The 20,012-nt window shown below is 40.9% G+C and overlaps 1 protein-coding gene across 2 annotated transcripts in view; it reads left to right on the top strand.

The window, feature by feature from the left end:
* The window catches only part of EFHC2 (EF-hand domain containing 2), a 186,729-nt gene that overhangs the window by 25,508 nt on the left and 141,209 nt on the right, over window positions 1-20,012 (top strand). The window contains exons 1-2 of one of the 2 annotated variants that reach the window (XM_045994581.1): window positions 4,153-4,207; window positions 4,325-4,513. In XM_045994581.1, coding sequence (XP_045850537.1) covers window positions 4,382-4,513 — 132 coding nt within the window. In that variant the 5' untranslated portion in view covers window positions 4,153-4,207; window positions 4,325-4,381. Of the gene's footprint in view, window positions 1-4,152; window positions 4,208-4,324; window positions 4,514-20,012 lie in introns of those variants that run through there. The other variant, XM_045994580.1, reaches the window with a different exon arrangement.

The following is a 20,012-nucleotide window of genomic DNA, read 5'->3' as shown; positions in this document are numbered from 1 at the left end:
TATATATCCAGGGGTGAGATTCTTGATTCTTTATTTTATTTTTATTTCAGATGTATACAGTAGTTAAATGTGAGGCTTACCATAGTATAAACCTCCTTATGTATTCTACTGTCTTACCCTCTTTCCAAACTTGAACTTGTCCTTTTTTATTAGACTCACTACTCTCTTGCCCCTCCTGCTGGGTGCTGTCAGCTCAGCTGCCGTGCATCACGCGTAACCTTGTCCCGAACATCCTTACCTGTCCTCTGCTGTCCGATTCATCCCGTTCCTCCCTGCCCAGGACAGGATCCATTTACTCATAGGAGCTCACCACTGCTCCTCCAGCCTGGCTGACCAGAGCGTAAGGTAACATGAACTTAAGTTCAGAGGGAGGCTTCACTAATTCCAGCGCCCCTGTGGGTGTGCTAGTCTACTTCCCTCTGCGTTGATTTCCTCATTGGTAAAAGTGGTGATAATAAAACCTATCAGATAGTTTGGTGATGGTGAAATGAGATAATGTACAGAATGCCCTTTGGAGTCTAGCTAACAGTGAGTGGTCAGAATTGGTACCTGTACTGTTTTCTAGCTGTTTCTTGGATCTGAATAGTATCTCATCAGCAAGACTGTGGGTGTCTTCTTCAGGGTGGAGGCTGAATCTTATGCTTATTTTAACTAGTAAATCTGGCATACAGCTTGGAATACAGTAGATGCTTAAGAAACATGTGTTGGTTTGACCTGAGGTGAGTCTGTGATTGCCTGAAAGGACTTGATTTATTTTATTTATTTTTTCAAAGAGTGAATGCAAAAACAGTTGTAATACACAATGCGAGGCAGAATGGAATAAGAGTTGAAGGGGCGGTGGGTATGTGCAGGGATCAGCCACAGGAACTCCTCGGAGCCTCCTGAGATTACTTGCTTTAAAAGAGGGAACGGTGTTGGGTGTCTGGGTGGCTCAGTTGGTTAAGCACTGCCTTCAGCTCAGGTTGTCATCTTGGAGCCCGAGAATTGAGTCTGGGGGCGGGGGGGAGGTGGAGGGGGGCGGTCATTGCTTAGCAGGGAGTCTGCTTCTCTCTTTGACCCTCCCCCCCTCACGTTCTCCCTCCCTCTCTCATTCTCTTTCTCAAATAAATAAAAGCTTAAAAAAATAAAAGAGGGAACAGTGTTACACAGTTCTGTGTTACTCCAGCATTCGTTTTAACCTACCCAATTTTTGCTTTGCTTTGGTGATTTGGGATTGACTTGTGGTAACCTGAACGTGTATGAGGGGCAGGGTTGTGGGGGAGGGGGAGTCAGAGCTTGGTAGCCGTCATGACAATGGATTCCCCAAGGGACAGAGCCAGGCTTCGGCTCACCATCTTAACCACCGCCTCTGGCCTCCCCGTCATAGACTTTGAGCTGGGTTGTTCATCTGCCCAGGGCAGCTGTTGTGGCCTTGTCTCCCATGCATGGGGCTGCTCAGGCCCTTCCTGATTATTCTAGGCTGCCTTCATTTGCAAGAGGAAACTGGGTCTTTTCTTTTTCTCTTCTTTCTTTCTAACATTGAGTATTTTTTTTATTTTGATTGAGGTATAATGGACACATTATATTAGTTTTGGGTATACAAATGATTCTGTATTTTTATATATTGCAAAATGATTAAGTGTAGTTAGCATCTGTCAGCACACATAGATAGAAATTTTTTTTCTTGTGATGAGAACTTTTTTTAATTTAGATTCAATGAGCCAACATATAGTACATTAGTTTCAGATGTAGTGTGCAATAATTCATCAGTTACATACAACGCCCAGTGCCTGATGAGAACTCTTAAGATTTACTCTCTTAGAGACTTTCAAATAATGCAGTACAATATGAATTATAGTAACCATGTTATACATTACATCCTAGGACTTTTTTTTTTTTAAAGATTTTATTTATTTATTTGACAGAGAGAGATCACAAGTAGACAGAGAGGCAGGCAGAGAGAGAGAGAGAGAGGAAGCAGGCTCCCTGCTGAGCAGAGACCCCGATGCGGGACTCGATTCCAGGACCCTGAGATCATGACCTGAGCCGAAGGCAGCGGCTTAACACACTGAGCCACCCAGGCGCCCCCTAGGACTTATTTTATAACTAGATCATTATTCCTTTTGACCCCCTCACCCTTCTCCCTCCCACCCCCACCTGTGACAACCACCAATCTGTTCTCAGTATCTGGGAGCCTGTGGTGTTTTTTCGTTTGTTTGTTTTTTGTTTTTGTTTTAAAGATTCTACATATAAATGAGATCAGATGATATTTATCTTTCTCTGTCTCATTTCACTTAGCATAATGCCTTTAAGGTCCATCCATGTTGTCACAAATGGCAAGGTTTCATTCATTTTTTTATGGCTGAATAATTGTGTGTGTGTGTATCATGTGTTTTCTTTATCCATTGATTCATTGGTGGACACTTATGTTTTTATGTTTTAGGAGCTATTGTAAATAATGCTGCAGCGAACACAGTGGTGTATATATTTTTTTGATGATATTTTTATGGCTAAATACCCATGGGACTTGCTGGATTGTGTGGTAGGTAGTTCTGTTTGTAATATTTTCAGGACCTCCACATTGTCTTCCCAAGTGGCTACACCAATTCCCACTCCCACCAACAGGGCATGAGGGCTCCAAGATTTTATTTATTTATTTGACAGAGAGAGAGAGATCACAAGTAGACAGAGAGGCAGGCAGAGGGGTAGTGGGAAGCAGGCCCCCTGCTGAGCAGAGAGCCCGATGCGGGGCTCGATCCCAGGACCCTGGGATTATGACCTGAGCTGAAGGCAGAGGCTTTAAGCCACTGAGCCACCCAGGTGCTCCATGTCTTGTCTTTTTGAACAGGAGCTGTTCTCACAGGTGTGAGGTGATACCTCACTGGGCTTTTGATTCCCATTTCCCTGATATTGAGTGATGCTGAGCCATTTGTGTGTCGTCTTTAGAAAAATACCTGTTCAGTGGCGCCTGGGTGGCTCAGTGGGTTAAAGCCTCTGCCTTCAGCTCAGGTCATGATCCCAGGGTCCTGGGATCGAGCCCCGAATCGGGCTCTCTGCTCCGCAGAAGGCCTGCTTCCTCCTCTCTCTCTGCCTGCCTCTCTGCCTAGTTGTGATTTCTCTCTGTCAAATAAATAAAATATTAAAAAAAAAAAAAGAAAAATACCTGTTCAGACCCTCTGCTCATTTTCTCATTGTATTGTTTGTGTTTGTGCTCTTTGAGTTGTAGGAGTTCTTTATATTTTTGGATATTAGCCCCTTATCAGATAGAAGATTGGCAAGTATTGCCTGCTGTTCATAGGTTGCCTTGAAATGAGGTCTTTTCAGACCTCTGGTCAGAATTCCCTGAGTCATGCTTTTGCAAAAGATGGTTGCCCTGACAAAAAATGTTAAAACTCCAGTGACAAATTCAGGGTAATGGTTACCCACAGGTGAGGCAGGGAGGGGTGCAAGAGATGGCTTCACTGTAATTGGAGTTGTTTTATTTTTTTTTATTCAGGGCTGCCGGATGGATGTTCACCATCTATGATACATAGTACAATAAATATTTATTTACATTTGTTGTAGATATATTTATTATTTATATTTAGTTCCTTATGCACAGGGGCAAAGGATATTTGCAAATGAACTTGCTAGGCCAGACGGCATCTGCACTTCTCACTTTCCTGGGTATTGCTGGATTTCTTCTCAAAGGGACTCTCCCTTTTACTTCCCTGTGGCAGAGCACGCTAGCTGACGTCGGCCCACATCTTTGCCAACCCTCTGTAGCGTCATCCAGGCTTTTCTCTGTCTGCCCAGATCCCCAGAAAAGACAGGAAGGGAGTGAGGAAAAGGAAAGGCAAGTTTTTAAAATGAGGATGAGAATGTCAGCTCTGAGGAATTTCCTGTTACATTCATTTTAATGAGGAAAAGATTTTATTTTCTGTGTCGGTACAAATAACGTTTAGACTTAGGGAGGAAAACTGTTATATTTTCACTCTGAAGTAGAGGATTCTGCCCACCCCCGCCCGTTTGCATTCTTGGCAAATAAGTAGAATAGACCAATTAGCAAGCTAATGTTCTAAATGTTCACTTGCAGTAATCGTTATTTTTAACCATTTCAAAAAGCATGGAGCATCGGGTTTCTTCTTGATTGCTTTTCAAAGTTTTGAATTTGCTAAAGTGAATGGAATTTAAAAATGTGACACAACTTTCTGGATAAAGATGGATCATAATTATTTGCCACTAGAAGGTGCATTTTGTAATGGCAAAAATAAACCGTGAGGGATGTGTTTACCTTTTAAAAAACGAGTAAGGCAAGACATAAAGTGTAACTTCAGCCATTTTGTTTTGTGGCTTATGTTCGCAGGTGGGAAAGGAGAAGTTCCACAAATCTCAACATTGGGGCTTTTGCAACAATGTGAGCATGCTGGTGAGTGAAGATAAACCCGGAATTGGTGGAGAACTGCTTTTCGGGCAAAAGATGAAGCCTAAATATAGTGCATTTCCTAAAGGAATTGGAAGTGATGCGCCATCCTGGGTAGCTTTCGATAAGCAGGTAAGTCCCATGGCACTGGGAAAAATGCAATTGTAAAATGTGACATATATGATATAGTAAGTATTGGAGAAAATGCGAGCCCTCAATGTAAATGTTCAGGCTCGTTCTTTTGTAAAGACACATTGCAGAAAAAAAATACCCCACGGCTCCTCTTTCTGACCAGGCCCACTAGTTGCAGGACACTGAATGTTTAATCTTTCTTGTCTATCAAGAAAGGCTTATCAACCTTTCTCCCTTCTCTTCCCTTGGACAGGATAATCTGTCCTCCTGTAGACACTTAGAGTCTGGTCAGTGTTGCTGTTGGTTCGTGAGTTGCCATTAATGAAATCATGTCATTTGATTTGGAACATGCCGTTAAATAGCAACAGAAAGATGTCTTCTCTTTTCTGCATACTAATTATGGCTCCCCATCCCTCAGAACCAAAGGGTGATGTGGCTTGAATTGTAGAAGTGAATGAAGGAGGCGCCATTGTTAGACAAGAACCTGAACTGAACGTATATGTGTACGTAACACACACATATCATAGCATATTGATAATTGAAAAAGGTAATCCATTTGAATATCTTAAAAAGGAACTAAGATCAAAGGGAAGAAAACTGCAGGATGACCAATTATTGCCCATAAGACAGCACAATGGATGTTTTGGGTTTATGAGACAACCTTGTATTGCGGCTCACATTCTCTTTTCCAAAAAGGAACTTGTTATCAGATTATTTAAATTCTCTAATTAAAAAATAATTCAGGACTGTGGGGGCACCTGGGTCGCTCAGGTGAGTGTCCGACTCTTGGTTTCGGCTCAGGTTGTGATCTTGGTGTTGTGGGATCGAGCCCTGTGTCAGGCTCTGCGCTGAGCAGGGAGTCTGCCTGGGATTCGCTGCTTCTCTCCTCTGCCCCCTCCCCCCAGCTTGAGCATGTGTGTGATCTCTCTTGCTCTCTCTCTCTCTTTCCCTAAAATAAATCTTAGCACAAGTAATTCAGGACTAGATAAAGAATTCAGACCTTAATACCCTAAGTTTACCAGGTGGTTTTTAGCAGCTTTAGCATGGATTCGTTGGCAATACTTTGGTTCCAATTAAAATGTCTCCAAATTTGATAGAAATTACATATTCTGTGTCATCTGTTTTAGGGTTGATCAATTAGAGCGCATATTTTTTTTTTGAAGCCCATTTCTGACACTTATGGAGATCTAACAGACTGCAGGGAAGCTTCTTTCCAGGGAAACCATCTCTACTTTGAACATGGACCATTATTTCTCTCTGTCTCTGTCTTTAAAAAAATTTGTTTTTTAATTATTTTCAGTACCTGGCCCAATGTTGGACACAGAGTTCAGAAGCAATTTCTGGGCTAGCTTACATGGCTGGCTTGTTCATGGTTTCCTGTTAATATCAATCTTATGGGTGTTTGCACATCATCATTCTAGAATATTTAATTTGCAAGGGACAAAGAAAAGATTCTATTTTTACTTTTTGTGTCAAAAAGAGGGTATTGACAATAGTTTAAACTAATCCACTACTGAATAATGTTGGAGGTGACAATATATTAAAGTATTCTCTTGCACTGAAAGTTGAAAATTCATTTTATTTCCTGTTTTTCTCAATATTTAATATGTGCCTTTCAAACCTATTTTGCAGCCCTTTAATTACTTATAAAATTATGTAGAATATTTCATGAAGTTGGAATGATTTTAGCTTCAAACTACTTGAGAAAATGAAGAGCTTGCTCATTATAGGCCTAACTGAATGCAACATAATTCTTTCAGTTATTTTGTTGGTCAACTTCAATTAAATATTCATTGAGCTTTCAATGAGACACTAAGACTATGAAATATTTACGTGCTCTGATGAGATTGTGAACTACAGCCTGGATTCTGGTTAATACCCAGAGCAAATTATAAAGCGCTTTCCTGTTCGTGGTTCAACAAAACAAGTCAACACCTGTTAATCATTTTTCTTAAAAATGAGACATCTTTAACTCATTGCCAGTTCTCTAATGACTTTTAATCCTAGCAGTATATCCAGGGTTATATTCTCAAACAGTTCAAGATAGAAATAAAGGCAGTTCTTTGGAAAGTGTATCAAACTCTGCTATTTGTCACAGATGCCCTGATGCCCACCCAGGTCCACGTTAGGGGTGGGGCACCCAGCTCCCCCAGCTGCAGCACGTGCTTTGGCAAACAGCTCACACCTGTAACCCTCCACGGAGTGGTGTTCTTGGCCGATGGACATTGCATTACCCAGAGAAACCTGGATGGTTGCACTGGCCCCATCACCGTGAGAGGAGGTGGCAGATGGCTGCCTCATTTATCAAGGGTGAAAAAGCTGAGCTGCTTCAAGGCCAGACAACTCTGTATTGTGGATTTCGGCTCATGGCCCACTGCGCATCAGGCCCAGGCAAAACCTCACGTGCGATTGCATCCTTGCTTGGCTCATTTCCCTTCCCTTGGGTGTTCCCCTCACTACTTAAAAGTTTCTCCTAAGAAGGTGCCCTTGGGGGCACCTGGGTGGCTTAGTCGGTTGAGTGTCCTACTTTTGGTTTCAACTCAGGTCATAGTCTCACGGTGCTGGGGTGCACCCCCATGTTGGGCTCCGTGCTCAGTGCAGAGCTTGCCTCGCATTCTCATTCCTCTGCCCTCTGCTCTTTCCATGCTCGCTCATGCCCCCCCCCCTCTTTCTCAAATAAATAAACAAAACCTTAAAAAAGAAAGAAAAGAGTGTGCCTTCCGTAAATCACATGCACCTAAATCCCTGTTTCAGGCCTTGCTTCTGTGGATCCCAACCTAAGACAACATTCTGGGTTTTATCTGGAATTCTAGAAGTGACCATAACATTGCTATGCCCAGGCAGACCATCTGATCACCAGCAGAGAAAAGGTGATTTGCAATCACCAGGAAGAGCCGGCCTTTACTATGCTGCATGGCCCCCATGGCAGACATTTCTAGCTGTTTCTCTTTCATTCACTCCCCCCTTCATTCTTACAGAGGGAACCCCGGTGTTATTGTGGCTGGAATTGTGCCCACACAACCGAAAAGGGTTCAGCTACTCAGGCTCCTTGTGGCTAGGGGCTGGTCAGGGGATTCACTTCTGGCCAGTGGTATATGGGGGAAGGTTTACTGGGTAGGGTTCCTGGGAAATCTGTTTTTTTCCCCTAATTAAAAGAGGCTCGGTTGATAATGTTTCTCCTGCGCTTCCCCATAACTGTGTTTTCTTGTCTGGAACTAGGACCTAATTCTGCAGCTAGGGCCTAATTCTGCAGCCTAATTCTGGCATCATGGAGGACCTGGGCTGCCTGTCTTTGGACTTCTTGTTGTATGAGAAAAATCAGCCCCCATTTCAGAGGTTCTCTGAACCCAGGGAGGCCTTTGGAAATGTGGGCAGGTGTTTTGGGTTGTCACAGTGACGGGGACTAGGTGGAGGCAAGTGAGGCCCTTAACTTGGGGGCAGAACTCACGGGGCACCCCGAACCTCAGTGATCAAGCGGGATCTAATGAACTATCGTCAAGAATCAAGACGAATGCCAATATTCATGATGACCGAACTAGAAATATTTTAAATGAAGACAGATCCATGGACTGCCATGTTGGGCCATATTGGAGGTGGAGGCAGAAGGAAAAAAGAGAAATCAATAATACTGATTCCATCTTTATTTACCATTTTTGGAATTTTGATGTGTTGTTTCCCATGGCTTGTTGGCATTCATCTGGATGCTTTAAATGGCCTTGCCCTAGGGCAACGCCCAGTCCAGAGGTGCCTTTCCCTGTTGAGTACTAGTGAGGAGCCTGCTAGTACTGCCATGTGGGAAGAGTCACTCTGGATGGGGGACAACGTCCTCCCTAAGATACCAGTCCTGCTGCCGTTGAGAAACACGGTCCTAACTGGCCCTGGGAGGGTTTATGCCAATGGCCAGTTTTGCATGATACTGCATCCGCCCCCCCCCATCGCCCCCCGAATTCGTCGTATTCACATGAATACAGGCAAGTGCATACTCACTCACACCAGTTAGTTCAAGCCATCATCCCAGCATGCCAGCAAGGAAGAAGCAGGTGTGGGTGATTGTTCTCACTATGTAAGTGAGGAGTCATTGGTAAGAAGTGGGGCAGGGACCAGGAGCCCTAGGCTGTGCGTTGGGAGGTGCTCCTCAGGAATGGCCTGTGTGACGGTGGTGGCTTTAGTTACTTTCCCTCTCTGAGCCTCAGTTACCTGGACCTTAACGAGGGCCTCGGCTGGCTGATCTCAAAAGTCCTTTCACTGCTAGCAGTCTGTGCTTCAGACTTTGGTCTTAGTAAGCATAACATGTAGTCTGTGACTAAAGGCAAATTCCACTTGTTCATCCTAGAACAGAGCCCAGGTCTTGGATCTCCCAGCCTTGGGGTTCCTTCTGATGATACCAGGTACCTACATTTTTCATTGAAATTTGGCATTTACTAGTTTATGATCTGCTGCTGTGGTTACTGTATATGATCTGTCATTAGCCGCTTTTATAAAAATACTAGTTAGAAATACCCAAATAACAATGTTTTTATATGACTTTTATCTGGGTGTTAAGTACCATTTGCATTGACTCTATAATTACACTCTCATTTCTTTTCATTTGGCAGTGGCTCCTAGTTAGTCTAATTTGTTTGCTGTTTTGCAAATGACTCTATTATAGTAAATGGCAGGATAAAGGTTGATCCTACAGGGTATGCATACATTTAAAAATATTATTTCATTTTTTCCATCTATTGTAAACATAATAATTATAATCAGAACTACTGGCCACAGAATTAGAATTTTAATAACTTTGTATTCATTGACATTGGGTTTGTGGTAAGCAGATTATGTAGTACTGTATGAATCTTTATGCTTTGAGCAATATAAACATAAATTTTAAAAACATAATTTGATCTCTTGGGCCACCTTGATTTTTTTGAGAGAGTTAAAAATTTTTTTTAAAGATTTTATTTATTTATTTGTCAGAGAGAGAGAGAGAAAGGGAACACAAGCAAGGGGGGTAGCAGGCAGAGAGGGAGAAGCAGACTCCCCGGTGAACAGGGAGCCTGATGCAGGGCTCCATCCCAGGATCCTGGGATCATGACCTCAGCTGAAGGCAGATGCTTAACTGACTGAGCCACCCAGGTGCCCCTAAAAAAGTTTTAAAATTTTTATTTATTTTTTTGTTGGCGTGTAGTTGAAACACAATGTTTTGTTAGTTTCGGGTTTACAACATATATGTTGTAATATATATATTATATATATAATATATATATAAATTATATGTATTGGGAAGTGATCATAATAAATCTAGCTACTATTTGTCACCATACAAAGTTGTACAATATTATTATTATTTTTTAACATTTAATTTAATTTTTTCAGTGTCCCAGGAGTTATAATATTATTAACTATGCTGTACATTGCATCCCCATGTCTTATTTATTTTATAACTGGAAGTTTGTGCCTTTTAACCCACTTTCTTTATTTTGCCCCTCCCTCTACTCTGTCCCTTCTGGCAACCCCCAGGTGGTTCTTTGTATGTAGGAGTCTGTTTCTGTTTTGTATTGTTTGTTCATTTGTTCTATTTTTTAGATTCCACGTAGAAATGAAGTCATACATAGGGCACCTGGGTGGCTCAGTGGGTTAAGGCCTCTGCCTTCGGCACAGATGATACCAGGGTCCTGGGATTGAGCCCCACACCGGTCTCTCTGCTCGGCAGGGAGCCTGATTCCCCACCCCCACCCTCTGTCTGCCTCTCTGCCTACTTGTGATCTCTGTCTGTTAAATAAATAAACAAAATCTTTAAAAAAAAAAAAAAGAAATGAAGTCATACAGTGTTTGTCTTTCTCTGAATTATGTCACTTAGCAGAATGCCCTCTAGGCTCATCCGTAGTGTTGCCAATGGCAAGATCTCCTTTTCTATGGATGAATAATACTCCATCGTGTATATAGGGCATCATCTTCTTTTTTTTTTTTAATGCTGGATTTTTTTTTAAGATTTTATTTATTTATTTGATAGACAGAGATCACAAGTAGGCAGAGAGGCAGGCAGAGAGAGAGGGGGAAGTAGGCTCCTCACCGAGCAGAGAGCCCGAGGCGGGGCTCCATCCCAGGACCCTGGGACCACCACCTGAGCTGAAGGCAGAGGCCCCAACCCCCTTTGCCACCCAGGTGCCCCTACAGGGCATCTTCTTTATCCATTCACCCATTGGTAGACACTTAGGTTGCTTCCATATCCTGAGTCCTCTGAGTAATGCTACAGTGAGCACAGGAGTACATATAGCTTTTTGAATTAGTGTTTTCATATTCTTCAGATTAATATTTAGAAGTGGAATTGCTGAATCATATATGGTAGTTCTAGTTTTAATTTTTTGAGATACCTCCATGCTGTTTTTCATAGTGCTGCACCATTTTGCATTCCTACCAACAGTGCACTAGGGTTCCCTTTTCTCCACATCTTTGCCAGCACTTGTTTCTTGTCTTTTTGGTGCTAGCTGTTCTGACAGATGTGATACCTCGCTGTGGTTTTGATCTGTGTCTTCCTGATGATGAGTTAAGTTGAGGATCTTTTGCTGTCTATTGGTCATTTATATGTCTTTTTTGGAGAATTCTGTTTAGGTCCTCTGCCCAGCTGTACGTTGGATTTTGAAAAAAATAATGAGTTATGTGAGTTTTTTTAAATGTACTTTGGAGATTAACTCCTTATCAGTTATATTATTTGTAAGTATCTTCTCTTTTTCAGTAGTTTGAGATTTTGTTTTGTTGATGGTTTCCTTCACTGCACAAAAGCTTTTTAGTTTTATGTGGTTCTGTTTGTTTATTTTTGCTTTTGTTGCCTTTGCCTGAGGAAACCCATTCCGAAAAATACTGCTCAGACTGATGTCTAAGAACTTACTGCCTATGTTTTCTCCTAGGAGTTTTATGGTTTCTGGTCTTACATTTAAGTCTTTAATGCACTTTGAGTTTATTTTTAAATATGGTATAAGAAACTGGTCCAGCTTCATTCTTTTGCATGTAGCTGACCAGTTTCCCCGGCACCATTGGTTGAAGAGACTGTCTTTTTCCTATTGGATATTCCTGCCTCCTTTGTTGAAGATTGATTAACTATATACGTGTGGGTTTATTTTTGGATTCTGTTCTCTTCCATTGATCTATGTGTCTATTTTTGTGCCAGTAGCGTACTGATTACTGTAGCTTTGTAGTATAGTTTGAAATCATGGAGCATGATACCTCCAGCTTTGTTATTCTTTCTCAAGATTGCTTTGGCGAATCAGGGTCTTTGGTGGTTCCATACATATTTTAGGACTATTCTGTTTTTGTGAAAAATGTACCATTGGTATTTTGATAGGAATTGCATTGAATCTATATAGGTTGCTTTGGGTAGTATGAACTTTTTAACAATAGTTATTCGTCCAATTCATGACCCTGTATGTTTTTTCATTTATTTGGGTCTTCTTCAGTTTCTTTCATCCGTGTCTTATAGTTTTCAGGGTATAGGTCTTTTACCTCCTAGGTTTAATTTATTCCCAAGTATTTTTTAATTAAGTTTTAACTTTAATTCCAGTATAGTTAACATATAGTATTATATTCATTTCAGGTGTACAATGTAGTGATTTAACAATTCTATACATTACTCAGTGCTCATCATGATGAGTGTGCCTTTTTTTTTTTTGTTAAAGTAGTCCCCAGGCCCAGTGTGGAGCTCAGTGCTGTGGGGCTTGAACTCATAACCCTGAGATCAAGACCTGAGTTAAGATCAAGAGTTAGACACTTAACCGACTAAGCCACCCAGGCACGCCATGATGAGTGTACTCCTTAATCCCCAGGGTTTTCTACGTAACATATAATGTTGTCTGCAAATGGTAGCAGTTTAAATTCTTCCTATCCAATTTGGATGCCTTTTATTTCTTTTTCTTGCCCACTTGCTCCAGCTAGGATTTTTTACTATGTTGAATAGAAGAGGCAAGAGTGAGCATCCTTGTGTTGCTACTGATCTTAGAGGAAAAGCTTTCAGCTTTTCACCATTGGATATGTTAGTCGTGGGTTTGTCGTATATGGCCTTTAATATGGTGCATCATGTTGATTGATTTGTGGATACTGAACCGTCCTTGCGTTCCTGGGCAAAATCCCACTTGATCATAGCGTATGGTCCTTTTAATGTATTATTGAATTCTGTTTGCTGATATTTTGTTGAAATTTTTTTGCTTTTATGTTTATCAGGGATATTGCCTGTAATTTTTCTTTCGTGTGTGTGTGTGCGTGCACGTGCGCGCGTGTGTGTGTCTTTGGTTTTAGTATTAGGGTAATGCTAGCCTGATAGAATGAGTTTGGAAATGTTTCTTCAAATTTTTGAGATAGTTTGAGGATAGGAATTTACTCTTCCTTAAAGATTTTTTTTTAAATTCATTTATTTGAGATACAGAGTGTGTGTGAGAGAGAACATGAGCAAGAGGTAGGGGCAGAGAGAGAGGGAGAGAGAGAAACGGACTTCTTGCTGAGCAGGGAGCATGATGCTGGACCCTCAGATCTTGACCTGAGCTGAAGGCAGATGCTTAACAGACTGAGCTACCCAGGTGCCCCTTAACTCTTCTTTAAATGTTTGGTAGAATTAACCTGGGAAGCCGTTTGATCCTGGATTTCTGTTTGTTGGGAGTTTTTGTTTGTTTGTTTTTTACTGATTTAATTTGATTACTAGTAATTGGCCTGTTCAAATTTTTCTATTTCTTTTTGCTTCAGTCTTAGAAGATTGTATGTTTTAGGAATTTATCTGTTTCTTCTAAGTTTTCCCACTTGTTGGCATAAAATTGTTTGTAGTAGTCTCCCATGATCCTTTGTATTTTTGTGTATACTTTTATTTGTTTTATTTATTTGGGTCCTCTTTTTTTTTTTTTGCTGAGTCTGGTTGAAGATTAATCAATGTTGTTTATCTTTTCAGTGAATCAGCTCATAGTTTCATTATTCCTTTCTGTTCTTTTTAGTCTGTATTTCATTTATTTCAGCCCTGATCTTTATTATTTCCTGCCTTCTACTAATTTTGTTTCCTGTTAGTCTTTGTTTTAAAGTTTATTTTCTCTGATACAAGTATTGTTACCCCAGCTTCACATTTCCATTTGCACAGAATATCTTTTTTCCCTCTCTTCACTTTTAGTCTGTGTCTTTAGATCTGGAGGGACTCTTTTGTGGGCAACATATATATGGATATTCCTTTTTTATTCACTTGGCCACCCTATGTATCTGATTGGAACAGAAGAAATTTAAGTAATTATTGACAGGTATGTATTTACTGCTATTTTGTTGATTTTGTTTTTGTTTTTATAGCTCTCTTCTATTTATTATTTTTTAATTCTCCTCCCTTGTGGCTTGGTGACTTTCCTTAGTGTTTTGTTTGAATTCCTTTCTCTTTATTTTTTTTGTGTATCTATTATAGATATTTGGTTTGTGGTGGCCATGTGGTTCGTATATAACCATCCTATGTATATAGCCATCTATTTTAAGCTGGTGGCGAATAAGTTTAAGTGTGTTCTAAAAGCACTATATTTTTATGGTTCCCATGTTTTATATTTCTGATATCATATTTTATATTGTATTATTTTGTGTATCCCTTGACTAATTATTGTAGGTTTAGATGATTTTACTACTTTTCTCTTTTAACCTTCATACTGGCTGTATAGTTGATTGATCTATGACTTTTATTATATGTTTCCCTTAACCAGTGAGATTTTTTTCTTTCATAATTTTATTTCTAGTTATGGCTTTTTCTATTTAAAGATTTTTAAAATTAATTTATTTGTCAGAGAGTTAGAGAGAGAGAGCACAAGCAGAGAGAGCAGCAGGCAGAGGCAGAGGGAGAAGCAGGTTCCTCACCGAGCAAGTAGCCCAGTGCGGGATTTGATTCCAGGACCCTGGGATCATGATCTGAGCTGAAGGGAGAGCTTAACCGACTGAGCCATCCAGGTGCCCCTCTTTTCTATTTAAAGCTGTTGTTTTAACATCTCTTGTAAGGCTTGTTTGGTGTTGTGAACTCCTCCTTTAGCTTTTGCTTGTCCAGGAAATTCTTCATCTCCTTCAATTCTGAGTGATAAACTTGTTGGGTAAAGTATTCTTAATTGTTAAGTTTTTCCTTTCTCCAATTTGATTATATCATGCTACTGCCTTCTTCCCTGTAAAGTTTCTGCTGAAAAGTCAGTTGATACTCATATGGGGTTCCCTTGTGTGTAATTTGTTTCCTCTTGCTGCTTCTAAGATTCTCACTTTATCTTCACCTGTTCACACTTTGATTATAATGTGTCCGATGTGGATCTCTTTGGGTTCATTTTGTTTAGGATTGTCTGTGCTTTCTGGACTTGGATATCTATTTTCTTTGCCAGTTTGGGAAATTGATAGCCATTATTTCTTCAAATAGGATTTTTGTCCCTTTCTTTCTCTTTTCTCCTTCTGGGACCCCTAGAATGCGAATGTTGTTAGTACACTTGGTGTTGTCCCAGAGGTCTCTTAAACTATCCTTATTTAAATTAATTAATGGGCTGCTCTGATGGGGTGATTTCTACTTTGTCTTCTAGATTGCTGAGCCATTCTTCTGCGTCCTCTAATCTGCTGTTGATTCTGTTGAGCGTATTTGCATGCTTTGTGTACCCGCTTGTCCTGGCTGGGTTGTGACTGTTTGAGACCTCCTGGTGTGTGGGGCTGGCTACCAGGACCAGCTAGGACAGCTGTGGAAGCACTGGTGGGTGGGGCCGGCCCCCTGCGGTGGGAGCACTGGGGAGGGGCTCCATAGCCTGCCAACTGTGCCTGCTGGGAGTGGTGGGATGGGAACAAGTTGGGGGGAGCTTTGGTGTAGGCTAAGTACACCCATAGATGGTGACAGGGTGGGGTGCTGCTCGGGATGGGTTCCTGGCCAGGGCAGGCCAGTCGAATGGGGTGAGTCTGCAGTGGAATGTAGTGGAGGGAGTGGCGCTAGCACAGCAGATGGAGAGGTAAAACATAGTACCCGCGACTGCCTGGCCTGCTAGGTAGAAGGGAAGTAACAACAACAAATGGTGTTTTCCACTGCTTGTGTTCCCAGGGAATGTTCTAACAGATCCCTGCCCTGCAGGACACACCCTACAATTAGTCAGTGGCTCTTCATTAGTCACCTTGGTGCTTTTCTTTTTTTCTTTTTTTTTAAGGGTTTTTCCTTATTTAAGAGAGAGAGAGAGAGCAGAGAGAGTGACAGAGTACACGAGTTGGGGGACGGGGCAGAGAGAGAGGGAGAAGCAGACTCCCCACTGATCAGGGAGCCGCACTCAGGGCTCAGTCCCAGGACCCTAAGATCATGAGCTGAGCTGAAGGCAGATACTTAAGTGAGATTGTACCTGCCCCTTTAGGAGCAGTCTCTGTTCATTTCTGCCCTCCAGGCTCTCCTGGACATAAGCCCCGCTGGTTTTCGAAGCCAGATATTATGGGGACACATTTTCAAGTTCAGGTCCCCTGGGCAGTGGAGCCTAATGAGGGGCTTGGACTCTTTGTTCCTGGGGGCATGCCTCTGTGGTTGTGACAATGCTTCCACTTATGGGTCACTGTGCTGGCAGTGTGGGTTCTGACTGACCTGCATCTCTGCCCTTCCTTCCTTCCTTCCTTCCTTCCTTCCTTCCAAGATTTTATTTATTTATTTGACAGGGAGAGACAGTGAGAGGGGGAACACAAGCAGGGGGAGCAGGAGAGGGAGAAGCAGGCTCACTGCCAGGCAGGGAGCCTGACACAGGGCTCGGTCCCAGGACCCTGGGATCATGACCCGAGCCGAAGGCAGATGGTTAATGACCGAGCCACCCAGGTACCCCTCCTCCTATCTTTCTTGATGTGGCCTTTTCTTTCTATCTTTTGTTGTGTATGATCTGTTCTGCTTGTCTTCAGTTTGTTCACAGAGAGTTGTTCTACATGTAGTTGTAGGTTCTGGTGTGTCTGTGGGAGGAATCTTCTTACTCTGCCATCATGATATACTGTCTCTTGATTCTGTTTTTAATGGGACAGGTTGGTTTATTACTCATTGTAATATCCTGAGTAACTGTAGGATGTCTTAAGTAAGCAGATGTGAGAAAAGACTTACTATAGGATTTGGGTTTGTGTTCGTTAATTTGGGGGAGGACTTAAGGAAGAGGGGTCTTGCTCTGGATTGGATGCTGTCAGGAAGCAGGTACTTGTAGGATTGTGTATCTTAATAAATTTGATTTATAGTAACAGCAGGCCACATTGTGGCTACCGATGTCATTGGAAGTGAAGAAGCCCCTGCTGCTGTGATCTATGAGAGGAGGTTGTTTGGCCTTTGTCGTTTGGAGAGTGTTCATGTTCTGCCTGCATTCACATGTGATTATGGAGTGGACTTGTTTCTGTCTTGATCCATCACCAGACACAGAGTGGCCTTGTCTGAGGTCGGTGTCTTCTGAAAAGTGTTCTCTGAAAGTGTCCATGTGCTGCAGGACAACACAAGGCCTAGCTGTGGCTGCTGGCCCAGCCCATAGCAGCACTAATGCCAGTGCACACTGCCCAGCTGGGTTCTGGGTATCAGGGGCTGATTTTTCCTGCTCATCCAGCACCAGGCAAAAGTTTTCATCTTCCTACAGGGTGATTAAGGAGTGACCAAACACATTAGAATTTCATATGATTAGCAAAGAACAACACATGAATACCAATTCTGGAAGTTTTGCTTAAAGCCAATTAGGAATGTTATAACCTATCATTAGAGTCTATAAAAACAAAACGTAATTCTGTTTTAAAAAATAACTAGAAAATGTGTTAGATATTATACCTGTAAACCATACCCCAAATTTTGAATGAAAAATTTTCAGTGCGTTTATGTAATTTTCAGATTATCTGAATCCTGTTAGAATCATTCCATAAAGGACATCAATATGTATCATGACAGCACAATGTGATTATAATACATTGTAATTTAAATCCCATGCTTTATATCATGATTACATTAATCTTCAGGCATTCTTAGAAAAGAAATTAAAAGGCTTGCCTGAAATCAAACATGTCCTATCCCAAATTTCCAACTCTGTATTCTGCATTTATCATTAGGTGTAAAACACAAAATTGCATCCTTTAAATTTATGTTAAAGTGATAGTTACACATTTCATCATATAATATGGGTTTCTCTAATCTTTTGAAATTCAAAAGACATTTAATAAAAATCCAAATTTGGAATAAATAGTTTTGGAATAAAAACAATGAGATTCACAAATGTTTCTCTTACTAACGAAGAGAGAATTCTTTTCCCCTCCTCTTTTCTAAAAGCTAAAATAAAATTACTTATGATTTATAATAGTAATAACTAATTATTTATAATAATTTAATTATAGATAAGATTATAATAAAGAGATATATTATAGATATAGATTTAGTTTAGATAAAATTTTAAGACCATTCCCTCAGGCCTAAACTTTTTATCTGTAATTAGACATGTGGCTTGTTCTCATTAGCACAAAGTTAGAATTGTCTTTTTGAGCTTAAACTTGGAGTGAATTACTACACACACATTAGAATGGCTGTAGTTTAAAAGGACTGGCAGTAGCAAGTGTTGGCAAAAATGTGGAGAGACAGGGAGCCTGGGTGACTCAGTGTTAAGCATCCACCCTGGGCTCAGGTCATGATCCCAGGGTCCTGGGATTGAGCCCTGCCTTGGGCTCCCTGCTTCTCCCTCTCCTACTCCTCCTGCTTGTGTTCCCTCTCTTGCTGTGTCTCTCTCTGTCAAATAAATAAAAAAATCTTTTAAAAAAATGTGAGCAAACTGGAACTTTCATACGTACCTGGTAGAAATGTAAAATGATAATGCCATTTTGAAACACAGTTTGGCAGTTTCTTAAATAGTTAAACATAGACTTACCATGTGACTCCATAATTCCATTCGTACATATTTCTTTCTTTTTTTTTTTTAATTTTATTTATTTGAGAGACAGAGATAGAGTGAGCATGAGCCAGGAGGGGAGGGAGAAGCAGGATCCCCGCTGAGCAGGGAGCCATATGTTGGGCTCGATCCCAGGACCCTAACATCCTGAGCTGAAGTCAGATGCTTAACTGACTGAGCCATCCAGACACCCCACTACGTATCTAAGAGAAATTAAAACATAATTGATTAAACATTATGTGAATGATTACAGCATTATTATTCATAATAGCTCCAAACAGGGAATAACCCAAATGCTCATTAACTGATGCATGGATAAATAAGATGTGGTATAGCCATTCAGGGGAAACTCTTCAGTAATAAAAAGAAACTACTGGTACATATTACAACATAGATGAACCTCAAGAACGTACTAAGCAGACACAGAAGATTTTATATCGTATGATTCCATCTTTCTGAAATCCTAGAAAAGGCAATTTCATCAGAGAAAGCAGATCAGTAGTTGCCAGGGCTGGCGGTGGGGGAGGGAGGTTTTTGGGGGTTGACGGATATGTCCTAAACTAGATTGTGATGAAGACTGCACAACTCTATAGATTTATAAAGAGTCACTGAACTGTATATCTACAAGAAGTAAATTTTATGGTATATAAATTATAGTCTAGTATATAGTTTGCTGGGACAGCCATAACAAAATACCGTAGACTTCGTGCCTTAAACCACAGAAATTTATTTTCTCTCAGTTCTGGAGGTTAGAAGTCCAAAATCAAATGTGCTATCAGTGTTCCTCGTAAGGCTTTCTTCTTAGCTTCCAAACCGCGAGGCTCTCTTGCTGCTTCATCATGTGACTGTTCCCCGTGCACATCAGTTTGTTTTTAAACATACAATCTTGGTTATATATAACATTTGACTTCACGAGGTGGGAATTCTTAAGTTCAGTTTGTTGACATATTTTTAGTGGATTTTTATTTTGTTCTGAATTTTTAATCTGTTGAGTCCTCTTCATTTTATGTACTTTCTCCAGCTGACAATGGACTACGGGCGCCTGGGGGGCTCAGTCCGTTAAGCATCTGCCTTTGGCTCAGGTTGTGATCCTAGGGTCTTGGGAATGAGCCCCATAGTGGGCTCGCTACTCAGTGGGGAGTCTGCTTCTTCCTCTGCCTCCCCACCCCGCGCTGCCACCCCCTCCTCCGCTCATGTTCACTTGCTCTCTTTCTCTCTCTCTGTTTCTCAAAAATAAATAAATAAAAAATCTTTAAAAAATGAATACACACTAGCTGCAGGTTCATGGGAAACATTTACAAAGTTATTTCCCTCCCGCAATTCTTGTATTTGTAGGATTATGCTGTATAATAAGCTCCTCCCTTTGTAACGTTGATTATGGGTTATAGTAGAAAATACTGACTATATAATTTTTGTTCTTTTTTCAGAAAAAATTTTTGAAATAATTTTTGACTTACAAGATATGACAAAATTGATACAAGATAGTTCTTCTGTTTTGTTTTCACAATGATATCATCTTCTATAACCATAGTATATTATCAAAACCAAGAAATCGACATTGGTATAAAATACTAAACTTGTGGAACTTATTTGAATTTCACCAGTTTTTATATGCGCTCATATTTTCGTCCTAGTTTATGTTT

Source organism: Meles meles, chromosome X (genome assembly GCF_922984935.1).
Source record: "Meles meles chromosome X, mMelMel3.1 paternal haplotype, whole genome shotgun sequence".
Taxonomy (NCBI): Eukaryota; Metazoa; Chordata; class Mammalia; order Carnivora; family Mustelidae; genus Meles; species Meles meles.
The sequence above is the reverse complement of the archived record's forward strand: the minus strand, read 5'-3'. Positions and strand labels throughout refer to the sequence as shown.